The sequence below is a fragment of the Monopterus albus genome, unplaced genomic scaffold, assembly GCF_001952655.1.
Source record: "Monopterus albus unplaced genomic scaffold, M_albus_1.0 scaffold18.1, whole genome shotgun sequence".
Lineage (NCBI taxonomy): Eukaryota > Metazoa > Chordata > Actinopteri > Synbranchiformes > Synbranchidae > Monopterus > Monopterus albus.
The window spans coordinates 7,041,196-7,054,764 of NW_018127898.1; the positions used below are offsets into that span (position 1 = coordinate 7,041,196).

Here is a 13,569-nt window from a genome sequence, read left to right on the forward strand (position 1 = left end):
ATCTTGAGCCTATGTGTACGAAGCATAAACTTTACATAAACATAAACGAATGCTTTTTTTTTTCAGGAATATCATCAAACAGAAACAATAAAACCAATTCACAAATTTTGTTGATAGCTGCTGGGAGAATGTCTGTGGAATCAGTGCAGAGGGATTGTATTTTGAAGTGACACTACCACACTTCACTTAAAGCTACAGTGTGCACTAGCATGAAACTCCAACTCAATCCACTTTGCTCCACCCAGTGCTCCCTCTCCCTGCTCCACTATGCTCCACTACAGTCTGCTACACTCTGTCACGCTCTGCCCAGCTCTTCAGATATTTGTTATGAAATTATAAGAAATGAAAATGCAGCAAAACTTACTGATCAAGCAGAAATAGTTGAAAATCTCTGATTGGTTAAAGAGGTCAGTCCCACTTAAAACCTTTTAGAAGATAATATCTCTGCACTGCTGCCAGTGCTATTCAGTGAGTCTGGGTCACAGGAGGCTTCAACAGCACCTCTCCTCATTAAGACAAGTTTTGGAGCAGATTTCTACAAATGAAATACTTGAAAAAGTTACATACTGTAGCTTTAAGCATCAAATAAAATGGGAGAGCAGAGCAAAATGTTACACAGATAATTTGCCACACTGCTTTTATTTCCAAGACCATAGGGTGCTGCCTAAAAGTTGAATATAGATTTTATGCATCTACGTGGGCTGATCCAATATCCTGTCTGGGAGAGGCCAGCAACGCTATAGGCTGACATGAATACACATTCACTGTTTTTCACACTGAAAAGTAAAAAAGTTGACATTACATTTTGTCATTTTCTTCTTCTAATAAAAAATGTTAAAGATAATATATGTTTCTACTTTGCAGAGGAGAGATTGTAGTGTGTTTTAATATCTTTTTCTAATTTCCTGTGTTAAGCAAACATAAGATATAGCAAGCCTTAGCCAACATGGCAGCATGGAGCAAATTGTCACAAGTGAGAACCTGACCAGTGTATATAAATCTTGTATATTACTCGGGTATTGTTTGTGTCAGCTACTGCTATAAAATGTTATGAAATAAAACAATATAATCAGTTAATAACAGTTAATAATGGTAAATAAATAAGGGTACCCTGTAATGTAATCAAGCCTCAAGGATGTTGTAAAGATTGTTGTAGTTGGGAGCAGTTTTAAATTCAACAGCAAAGTTTTAATGATTTATTGAAACTGCACAGTTTGAAACGTTGCAGGTGTTGCAGTTTCTTGCAGTACCCAGAGTGACATTTTACCTCACATACTGTGACAACTTGCCCACTAATGGGGCAAATTATCACAAGTGCACACTAACTCTTTAACTGCCTATAACTCTATTCTGAAGTAAGATATGAATGAAAGTAATGAATACAAACTATATTGCTGAGACATTTTGTACTTTGATTTGATGTGTTATTGGAAACAATATGATGTACGGATCCCAGGGTGTATAAACAAGATGCCCAGGTCTTGCCAACATATAACAGTTCATGTATTAAAACATACAAGACAGAGGCAGAGTTTCCAAATGCAGACACATGCAGGCAAGCAAGCTGGCTGATAATGTGAAACTGTTTATTAGGCACAAGTGGCAAACAAGATATTTACTATATCATTTGAACCTACTATAATCTGGACCTTTGTGTTTAGTGCAGCAATGTATGATCTAACACAAAGATACACAAGTCTGAACTGACATTTTAACAACTATGAGCAAGTGTGACAGCTGCTTAAATTAAGGAAGGACTTAGTCGTAGGGTCATTTGTACTCCTACACCCCGGCCTTAATTTTGCTAAAAGTATTATAAATACATAAATAAATATTCACAGTGGATCCTGACATAGTAATTACACTTGATATTAAGCACGTGAATTCATGATAACATTAAAAAAATTTGTGAATGCATGGAAGTTCTAGTCTTCAGTAATAATTAATAGGCAACTACACGAAGTAGTAAAGTGCGACTCCTCCTGCTCGGTTTCCAGTGGACTGCACTTCGTTGGAGGCAGTACTACTTTAAGTGCAGTCTATAAGGCTTTGGGAATCATTCGGTGGAGATGTTCACAGCCATCTGGTCAAAAGCCTGATGACGAGCTGATGACAAGTGGCCGTGCCTACTTCTTGCTGCAATTTGCTTTTCAGACCAGTTTACTGTATTGCCATGTTTACCACTTTGTACTAATGCACTAAGGCACTAATACATTCATTATTTATTTATGAATAGTTTTTTTTACAACAAACAATGAAAACTATGGAGCCCCTGAAATCTATATAAAATAGAATTTTTCTATCTTATGAAAAAGATTATTAGTAGTAGTATCTTTTTATCTATTATTATATCTGTCAGTCACACTGACTTTGGGCTGTAGAAACCATTTTGTTCAGAAGTTTTTTTTTAATATTGTGTACATATTTCCTGTATATTCTGGTTATATCTTAATAAAGAGACTGAGAAATAAATATAAATTATCATTACAACCTTGCTAAAACACCTAAACTAATAGTGGCCTGAGACCTATGCATAGTTAATTAGATTGTTTGTTTATTAGGCAGCTTTCTGATTTTTCTAAAAGGATTTTCAATTTTATTGTGATATCTGTTTAGTACACCATATAGGCCTACACACTTGTTAGCCTCTTGAACGTGCTAGGTGAAAATGAGCACTGCACACCCTGTAGCTCTGATGGAGCCACTGAGAGCATTTCTCTATCACTGATGCATTTCTGAGATTCTGCCCCCACTTGTAAGAGGCAGTAGACCATTAGGCTATATGCATTTCTTCATTCATTCTTTCACTCAACTGATAAACTACAACACTATTTCAATATTAAAATGAACATGAACTGCTGAGAGGAAGAAGAAACTTTCATGATCACATCTCCAAACCTGCATTTTGTTTTTGAATAACCCTGCAATGCTCTGTTGTGTTCCAGGAGACTAAAGAACCTATGGGCACCAGGTCAATAAAAGTTTTATTAAGTATTTTATATATTGATAATGTGGGTCCTTGCTGTTTTTGTGTATTGCTTCTTGTGCTTCAGGTCTTTCTCCTAGCCATGAGATTCTTCTAGAGCTTAAAAGGCAAACAATAAATGTTAGCACATTGTTAGGGTTTTTTATATAATGATATATTGCTTATTTGGAAAACCTGTGCTGTATAGAGCTTTTCTGGTACCTGTTTCTCATAGAACAGCAGGCATGCTGTTTTCTGCCGCTGGTAACAGACTGAGGCTCCTGTCGTCTTGCTGACGTGCTTGTCGTTGTATGTCAGCCAGCGGTCTGTCACGTCACCAGGTTCCTCTGGGTAAGCACCGTCACAGATGTAGTGGCCTGTGAGCAGAGGACACATTTATTATTGGTACAGCTGAAGAGGCAGTGGCTTCACAAACCTTGATGTCTGACTTATAGTCAGCATGTGTGGCTGCCAAAACACGACCAAACACTTACCGGAGTGTGCTGTGTAGCCCAAATGGCTGATGACGCTCACCAGAGAGTAGCGAGACATTGTCTAGAAAAGAGCACAGACAGCTTAATTTCTATTTTTTTCTTTAACATTTTGTTCTAAGACCAGTTTGTGTCCAAAAAACTCATACAAGGCAAAGCAAACATGGTTACATGGCTTTAACAATGCTCATCTTTACCTGTTGGGTGCTGCTGGGCTCAGAATGTACCACAAGTTCCCTGGATAGAATGATAGGGCTAACCACCTTCTCCACTTCGAAGGACGGAGTGAACCTCAGCCTTTTCAGGTGGAGGATCAGCACACTGTTGACAGAAAAGAGATGAAGGAGAGCTGGTCAGATCACAAGCTGAAATAGGAGGACATTAAGTAAAAGAAACTGCCAGTCAGGTTCTCCTTACTCACTTTGGCAGTGTCAAGAATGACCATTGCTGTGATGACTCCTTAGCTCCACACTCACAGTGATACTCCAAGTAGCTCCCCTACAAGCAAGGGACAGGAATAAGAAACAGGTTTCACTTCACATTTTTTTCATGAACGAGACACAAACCGTGTTTTGACTGACAGTGTGAGGATCCAGTGTTTTGATTGACTCTTACTTTCAGGTATTGCTGCAGACACTGCCACACTGAGCTTCCAGGCACCAGGTCCAGGGAGAGGGCAGTGTAGTCCTCCTCTCTGGTAGACTGGACTCCACATCTGCAGAACAAAGAAACAAGAGCCAGAGATTTCATGATAACACATCCTGAATAAGAGGCTTTATACCACAGATGAGTAGGGAAATAGTTATGTGGTCATCACAGGGAATCTCAACACCCGTTGTGTATTCTTACCGTCTGCACGTCATTGTATTCAACATCTGGAAGGCAATGTGAGCATTTACAGGGCAGGTGTAACTGAAGCCCATGCTGCATGCTTCTTCCTGCAGCTCAAGCGACAGAGATCTCATCTTGTCCAGCACACAGATGAGGAACTCATGGGCATCCTGCACAGAAACATCCAGACAAAACCGGTTTCAGAAGGTGGATTTTTTTTTTTACAAAAACAAATTTTAAGAACATCAGCGTGTTACTGTGCTGTGTATTGTGAATAAAAAGCACACTTACTTGCTGACCGTCATCGTCAAACTCAGAGTTAAACTCAGCGACACTCTGTTTAAAGGCGGCCAGAAGTTGTTTCCTCCTTGACATACTGTTGGAGGTGCGGCAGGCTTCGAGCTCCACAAGGCATCTGGAAAGGAAGTTGTTTTAGGTTTGTTACTTCCTATTGATCTATAAAGTTAGTGGACAAACCAAACAGTGCTACCGCCTGTGTTAGTGTGTGTGCAGTGCTGTACCTGATGATCTGACATTTAGCGTTAGTGTTCCACACAGTCTTCTGGCTGTTGAACTCATGAACGAAATGTTTCAGAGTTAGAAGGCCTTGCAGAGTAGAGTTCATGTAGCAGGTCTGTGCGAGGTTGGGAAACCTTAAACACAACAAAATGAGGAGTGCATGAGAGTACATGTATCAGCTGTATTTGAGAAATTATGCCAAACTAAACCTGAAATATAGAAGCATTCAGTGTGTGTCTCTATGCCAGGGCTTACCCAAGGCAGGCCAGATCTGCTTTGGAGAGGTTTTTCTTGCTGGATGAGGCAAACTGATTTTTAGAGTGTTTGTATGTGTTTGTCTGTGGGCTGATGTTTTTTGATTCTGCCTGTAGACACCCACCATACCCTGATGGGTTAAACTGCCTGTATATGAGTTTAGCAGCAAGTTCATAGTTCATTTCTTTTTTCCCGCTGGTGTCATTTGAGTAGGACTTTGCATCTTCTTGAACTTGGGTCAACTTATCATCTGAGTCGCCCTCAGCTGTCTCCAGTGCTGGGACTCCTTCATTTGTCTCAGCTGGAGACTCCTTTTCCTTTTAAAAATAAGTACAGAAACTGTTAAATTCAGCAGAAATAAGTTGCATAGCGAGTATTTAAGCATGATGCTAATATTCACATAACATGGTCACAGCTGGTAGTACTAGCAACACTCAGCTCTGTGGAACATACCATATGACACCGAGGTGGCCTACTCTTCTTTATCTTTCCAGTCTCAGGTGCAACTGAGGCTGGAGGGTCAGTGGCAGATGAAGCCTCCTGGACAGGTTTTCCTTCAGACTCTTTGTCTGTGATGACACTGGTGAAAAAGGCAAACACAGATGTTATTCTACTGCATGTTTTGGTGACTGTAGTGAAATCAAGTGGGTGACTAACATAAATGAAACACTGATATAATGTCTTCTAATAATTAAAATAGCAATCTCATACATCTCTTCCATGAGAGAAGATGACTGGTTTGTGTCTTCTGTCACATTTTTATCATCAAAATGTAGCTCAGCTGAGACTGGAGGGTCAAGGGTGGGTGAAGCCCTCTGGACACCAGTTTCACCACCCTCTGGCTCCTCAATGGCACGAACACTGGTGAAAAAGGCAAACACAGACGTTATTCTACTGCATGATCTAGTCACAGTCTATGGGTTGAACAGCATAAACTGAACATCAGTTTGTCTTCAACTAATGAAAACAGCAGAAATTAGGAATCTCATACATGTCTTTCGTGGCAGAGGATGTTGGAAGGTTCCCATTTTCTGCCACATCTTCTTTCACTGGAGTCTTATTCTTGGGTTTCTGTTGGTTACAAATATATAAACCCAGTTAAACTTAGCTGAGACAAAGTACTTATTATGCACAGTAGTAGACTATCTTAGATGTACCTTCTTACGACAAAACCACCTACGCCACCAGGAAACCTTCTTTGATTTTTCCCGTGAAGCCTTGACTGGAGTTGAAACTGCGGTGGCAGAAGTGGCCAAGGTCTCTGGGACCACACTTTTTTGTTTTGGGTCAGCCTTTACATTGATGCTGGTAATAAACAGAAAAGGCAGATGATTATTCAGTTGTCTGCTCTTGTCAAAATGCCCCTAATGTCAATCCCCAGACAAATATTTAGAATCCACAGCCTGCCACAGCTATCCTAAAAGTACCGGGCATCTACACCTGCTACAATGTGTTGTCATGTAATTGCTGATTTTAAGTTGCATTTGATATTTTGATCTTCAGAATTCAGGATTCAGGACAACTTTATTTTTCCCAAAGGGCAATTCAGTTCTACAGTTAGTCTAATTTGCATTCCAGTGTTTTATCAATGTATGCATTTTGCTGTATTTATTTGTGTGCATTGTGTTACGAACTTTGAATTGCTTTTGTGTATGAAAATGTGCCAATATATATAAATAAACCTGCCTGCTTTGCCTAAAAAGTGAGTGTGTACCTATGTACCCTTACAAATTGGATAAAACAGTATAGAAAATATAATAATAAGCCAAGTAAAGTAGTTTACCTCTTATGTTTGCTGAAAAGCTTCTGGTCTGCAACTTCCACATCAAATTGATGTTTTTTCTGTTAACAATATATAAAATGATATATGATTACACAACAGATGCTTCACAGAGAAATTTAACCAGAAAACATGAAGATTGTAAAAACATATGCCAGTTTTCTCAAAGCACAAGGTCCAATGAACAGTTAGACAAAAGGAAATCAAGTATTTACCTTTTTTCGTGGGAAGCAAAACATTTTTGCAGTAGTTAGTACGCAGTTTTATAAAAAGCAAACTTGGGTTAGTGTAAACCAAGTACTTCTCTAACTGAAATATACCAACTGTTGTGTGTTCCGGAATTCTGTGACATCATGAAACTAGAACACATTACAGTTAACCTTTTTCAACAAAAACAACTTTCACAGGCAGATAAACATGTGATATTTAGGGAAATTATAACTTTCCTCATTTTCCACCCAAAGCAGATATCAGCTGTTTGAATGTGGTGCTCCAAAAGGAGTTTTTAGTTCATATCTAAACTAATAATAATAATAATAAAAACAATAATATCTAAACTTGGAGACAATATATTGACTTTGCTTGTAGACTAAATATATATGAGTCTGTATAGAATTGTTAGATATTGTTTTTACTTAATTTCATTATTTTGTTTCAACTAATATACAGTAAACTGTGTAATAACAAGACATTTTTATGCATATTCACATATTATACAGTGTGTGGGTTGGTGAAAATGTTGTTGAATTTACATTTACAATAGTTATAAATTTTACTATTTGTTTTTCACTTGGGTCCATTCATCAGAACATCAGTGTAGAAAATCTCTGAAGTAGTGTCTTGGTCTTGAAATCTCTTGAAAGTTTACCGAGGCTGGTGCTCATATCTGGTCCAGTTGACCTGCAGACCCACAAGTGCTGCCAGGTTGTGTGGTTGCTTTATGCTATGTAGGACTTTTCCTGGACACTAACATTATTAACCACAACAGCCACAACAATGATACTGACGGATGGTGACTGCAGAGGCCTGCCAGTGGTGCTTATTGTACTCTCCCCCTGCTAGGACCTCATGTGTGATGTTTCACCATGCAGACAGGATTTTTCAACACTGAGACTTTTCTCTCTTAACCCGTTTGGGCACTGATCGTGGTTGAACTGGCGCACATCTAGGTATACTGGTTAACCCTCTAATTCATGACTGATAGAGAGCTGACTGTATTGACCTCACACCTCCCCATACACTTGTGTGGTTCATGTTTGATCAGCAACCAGGAAACGTGTGGGACTATTTTTGTGTCTCTGGTGATCTGATTATACCACGACTTTAAAAAACTATGATTATTATACAATATGTTATATAACAGTACTTTGCGGCTCAAAACAGGTAACCCAGCTGTAAGCGTATAGGCTGTGTGTTGGTTGTTTGAATTGTATCTGTCTCCATTTGAAATGTAAAGCTCCGACTGTGCAGATAAGCGATAATACATAAAGGGCCACTTTGATGCTTTCAGCATTATCATTTGTTGGTTTTATTTTCTCAGGTAAACAGTATCTGGGTTATAGTGATATTGTTTCTCTAAAAATTCAATATACATACAGCTTATTCGGTGCTGTGTGTCTCCCTTCGGTATGTAATCTCTATACCGAACCACAGGCCCTCAGAGAGTTCAGCTGCTTTCAGGTCCTACAAAGCCTCCAGACAGGCTTTTGCTTTCCATTTTCTGTCAGTTCACCCCCGCGCTCTCAGTTACCCCGTCTGTCTGTGTGAGTAAATGAATTTCCCCCCGATGGTAGGGGATGTGATGTGAGAGCAACGATCGGGGCACTTTAATCTCAGAGATCCATCCTGGAGGTTTGCACCCCGCCATGTCGCTCTCTGGGTTACTGCAGGGCGGGAGAGGGGAAACCAGCCACCTGCAGCCATGACAGGCTTTGACCTTCATTGCTCTCTCTCCCTTGCTCTATCTCTCTTCATCTCCTTTATATCACTACTTTTTTTAAAACACAAGCACACAAAAGCACAGCAATTTATGGGAATGTTTCACTCTAACACAAAGCCCAGTAATACAACACAACAACAGGCCTATTTGCTGATCTGATGAATAAGCTGCTTACACACATATTCATCATCACGTGCACATTTCACTGGCTAGATAAAACAATACAGACAACTGGAGACTGGACTAATAGTATGGGAGCACAAAAGACTGTTTTGAAATGAAATCAGTGAGAGCCATGACATATGAGGTAGCACCAGAGCCACGTTAAAATAAAACCCCATGAGCTGTGAAATTATGTTTTCAGACATCTGCACCATCTGAATGAGACACACAGAGAAAACTGTTTATGAGTAAGTTTCCACAATTCATGTTCAGCACTCTCATGTGTGGATGTCTTTGCATCGGTGTGTGTATTTTTTTATGATATGTTAAGTGTGAATATGAATATTCATAGATGAACTGCTAACTGTACCCTGAGATATAGAGATAAAAATTCAGACTCGTTCCTGTGAAACCATGTAGAAACACTGTAAAAACAAACACTCTCTGAGGAAAGCTGGTAAGTATGACAGAAGTAGTTGTTTTAAGCATTAGACCTCACTCCTTTTTGCACCCAAACAAGCTCAGAGAGGAGGTGAAAATGTGTTGCTGTTCTCAAACTGTCTGAGAGGTGTAATGTAGTGTCACCCCCTACTGATCTAACTTTACTCAGATTTGATATTTTATGCCATTTTATGATAATAGTGAATGGGATTTCAGAATAATTACCTCTGGAGTTGATCATACAGTATTCTAGCCAAAAATGAAGCAATTTCTGTGCTAGGATTAAATGCTGGGAAGGTTTGGAAACAGCAATTTAATGTAAACAATCTGGTAGGAAAACATACAGCTTCACACTTATGAAAACCGCAACATAATATGTAATAGTTGTCCTCTCGTCATCCTCCTCTGAGTCCCTTGGTGGTGTCCTCACCATGACAGCAACACCTAATGAATATGTAGCTGAAGCTAACAGTTAGTCAGAGAACTAATGATGTCATCATACCTATATGCGAAGGTTTTATGTTTTTTGCTAGAGGGCAAGTTTGTTATTAACACATACTCCACCAATATATGTATGTTGTACTGTAAGATATCATTTTGATGTTTTACATAATGTAGTTTCTATTGAAACTATTGTCATTGTTTTATTGTGCAATGTGTTTCCATAATATAAAAATTTACATACAATTAAATTTTGAAAGCAAGCATTCCAGCACCTTTCAGAGGGAGCTAGAGCAGCACTAATTAAGATACACTTAATTATGTTGTGCATAGCCTCACTAACTGCTGTTGTGAGTAATGCAGTCAGATAATGAATAACCCCCTAAAAGCAATTTACCTCTCAGGGCACCTGTTATCAGGAAATGAGGCCCAGATCTTTGTGTGGCAACATGTTGGTATGATCTTGTCTTGGCGGGCCGTGGAGTCATCTGGTTTCCCCTCGGATTCACCAGTAGAGTGTGGAACCTATGTGAAATCAAAGTGTGCAAAACAGAAGAAAGAGCAGGAATCAGACCTCCTTCCCTTCAAAAGAACCAGAGTTAAATTGTACTTAGAAATGGAAAATCTAAAGAATGAGGGCAGTGTTGGGGAAAATGCACTACCGTTTGACTGCAGCAACATCTGCTGTTTAAGTGGTAATCAGTGAAGGCCATGGGCTATAACAGGTCCCAGTGCAAGACATTGTAAGGCAGGACATAAGATTGTAAACAGGCACAAATGTGCATTTGAACAGCACTGTGAACAGATTATGTGTTCTGTTATATACAGGAAAAACATGACAGGAGATGCTGGTTGTCTTTCGTAAAGGGAAGGCAAGTTTATTTATATAGCACATTTTCACACACAAAGGCAATTCAAAGTGCTTATGAGAATGTACACAACAGGAAGCATCTCGTTTTCTCTTTAATCTGAACCTTTCCTTCTACATCCATAATAATCTTTCTTAAATTTTATAGTTCATCCATTTATATTTTACAGCAGTGGTTCTCAATCGTTTTTGACTGAATGCCTCCTTAATTCAATTTGAAACCCCAGCTCATCCTCCATGCATACACACTGCACATTGTCGGTCACTAAGGCTATCATTTAATCAGATGACTATTTGTTATTAGTGGCAGTTATTCAAAGGTTCAGAGGTAATTTTATTATCCCCAAAGGGCAATTTCTTAGCAGCAAGCAGTACAAACCCTGACCACAAGTACAATCATGTACAACAAAAATCACATCGACTAGGGGTGTGATGAGATCTCATGCCACAAGGTCTCACAATATTAAAATGTGATGATATTTCTTGTCGAGGAAAAAGCTCTCTCATGATATCAGCACATTACACAAGAAGCCCAGTATGACAGGGTGTGACAATGCATTCACATTAGTCCGGCAAAAACCCAACACCCTGTTGTTCTTTAACGCATGGAGCTAGATTGGTTGGGGGTGAGGGGTTGCAAAGGAAGTGTTGTAGGCAGGTAAGATATGGCCACATTGTGGTGAGTCAGTGTGAGTGGCTTCATTCACACCTTCAGCCCATGAGTTTCTGTTGTGTTTTGGTTAGCCATGCTGCTAACGTAGCCTACTCTATGGCAGCAAATAAATGACTTTAGTCTTTGGCACTGAAAAATAAAGTCTGGCAGTGAAAACAAAAACCATAATTGAAAAACTAAACTATATATAAACAAGCCACATATCTGCTCTTTGCTTGGGTGAGGATAGGGTTCAGGGACACTTTGTGTAAAGGGCAGGTTAGGTCTGGAAAATGACGTTGCTTATTGTGGGGCTCTGAAGATTTATGACAGCATGGCCTGACACCCCCTCCTTGGGGCCAAATAATGGGTAAACATCATTAGCTCATATATTGAGCTTCCATATGAATGTTCTCCTAATCTATGGCATATTTAATTGCATATTATTGACTGATTGTTGGTTATTCCAGGATTGCCAACAATAACCTTACAATAATGAGTTAGCTTAGCATGTTAAACATAAGTATGAATCTATGGCGTGTTGCTAAATCTCCATTAGCTTCCATCGTTATCTTAAAAGCCATTAGTTTCAACTCTTTTACAAAACAATAAAAAACAATATCTTTATTTCACATTCAACATCGACAGCATAGTAATAACTAACCGTGCTCTGTGGAGTATATTCACCGGAAATAAAGAAAATAATGAGGTAAGAAGAGTGAAGACACCTGCTTACTATTCTCGCTGTCACTGGTGTGTAAGTTATTGCGTATAGGAAAGGAGCACAAGCCACTAGGGATAACCAGCCGAGTGACACATAATTAACACAGAAAACAATCTGCATTACTCATCTACATTTATTACGTATTAAACGGCATGAAATCACTTAATAAAACACTTTCTTAGTTAGCACCGACCTAACGGCCCCTTCTCCACTGCCAGGCTTCCACCTCCCCCTGATGTTCTCTGAACATCCAGCTGGGGGGGGTGGTACAGCCCCCATTGAAAATCACTACTTTACAGCATTATTGTAACTATTATATACACAGCATTATATACAGTATAGACATATTTAGAGGGGTTGTGAGTGCAGCACTACTACAACTAAACCTCACTCTACTGGATAGCCTATTCCTTTTACAAAAGCTACATTAAAAATACTTCCAATTTCCACTGTGACCATATATTTGTGTTACACATTTTAAATTATCCTGCTCCTCCTTGCAGGGCCTGGTTTATTTCTCCTGTTGTTATTTTGAGGAAAGCCATTACTGATCAAAAAGTTAACGGTAGATAATTTTTTTTCACATGAAGAACATACATAAGGGTGGTATCATTGTCTAACTCTCCGTAAAAACGCAAGCAGGTGTAATGCCCAACAAAACTCAGCCATGCAGATGATGTAACACTTCTTTAGTTTTCTAAAATACAGTATGGATTTCAGTTTTAGGTAAGCTGATCAATGTTTGGTGATTCATACAGATAGCTATCATTGCTGTCGTGATGTAACTCGGGAGTGCTGCATGTAGGGGGGATTTAGTTTGGAATTAAATGATAAAGACGTTCTATGCTTCATATGTGTTTGGATAATAAGACATTTTACTGTTCTATTTCACACTATGATTCTGCTCTAATGGGGCTCTTTTGGCTTCACTTATCTCCTTATCCCCCTTTAAATCTGCATCTACAGTATATGCTTGGTTTAATCAGGCTGAGCCCATTTGGCTCTATATCAGGGCTATGTTCCCTCTATCACTTTTCTTCATTAATCATGATGTGATGGACAACTAGGGGCTATGTCCTGTTTTGATGATGAGATGAAGAAACACAGTCCTTCCTCTGGACTTTCCATGGCAAATGCTTTGCTTAGTTAGATGAGAAAATCAATACTCCTCTCATGTTTGTCCATTAAATATAAAGCATCAGTCAGCAGCTTAGCTTAGTTTAGCATAAAGACTGGAAAAAGGTCTAGCCTGGCCCCTTTCAAAAATCTACTTAGCAGCACCTCTAAAGCTTGTTAATTAACATGTTTTATGTTTAATCCATACAAAAACTGAAGTGTAAAATGCAGACACTGTAGGTTTGTGAGTTGTTATGTGCTAGTCACTATTAGTCAATAGGTTCTGTAAATTTTGTTGCCTTTGGAGACAGCCATGTTTTTGTGCTAAGCTAAGCTAAGCTAACTGGCTAATTGTTAAAACCACAGGCATCATATAAGTCACGCA

The 13,569-nt window shown here is 39.0% G+C and overlaps 1 protein-coding gene across 1 annotated transcript; it reads right to left on the reverse strand.

The window, feature by feature from the left end:
- Window positions 1-1,621: 1,621 nt before the first annotated feature.
- LOC109956313 (ubiquitin carboxyl-terminal hydrolase 37-like) lies at window positions 1,622-7,264 on the reverse strand. Its single transcript, XM_020593316.1, has 16 exons — window positions 7,057-7,264; window positions 6,845-6,903; window positions 6,219-6,366; window positions 6,053-6,132; window positions 5,773-5,922; window positions 5,515-5,641; window positions 5,062-5,378; window positions 4,809-4,940; window positions 4,579-4,702; window positions 4,306-4,457; window positions 4,072-4,171; window positions 3,878-3,954; window positions 3,654-3,777; window positions 3,460-3,520; window positions 3,188-3,342; window positions 1,622-3,085 (listed from the first exon to the last, which is right to left on the reverse strand). The coding sequence occupies exons 1-16, from the start codon at window positions 7,078-7,080 to the stop codon at window positions 3,080-3,082; spliced, it is 1,836 nt and encodes a 611-aa protein (XP_020448972.1). The 5' UTR covers window positions 7,081-7,264; the 3' UTR covers window positions 1,622-3,079.
- Window positions 7,265-13,569: the final 6,305 nt, after the last annotated feature.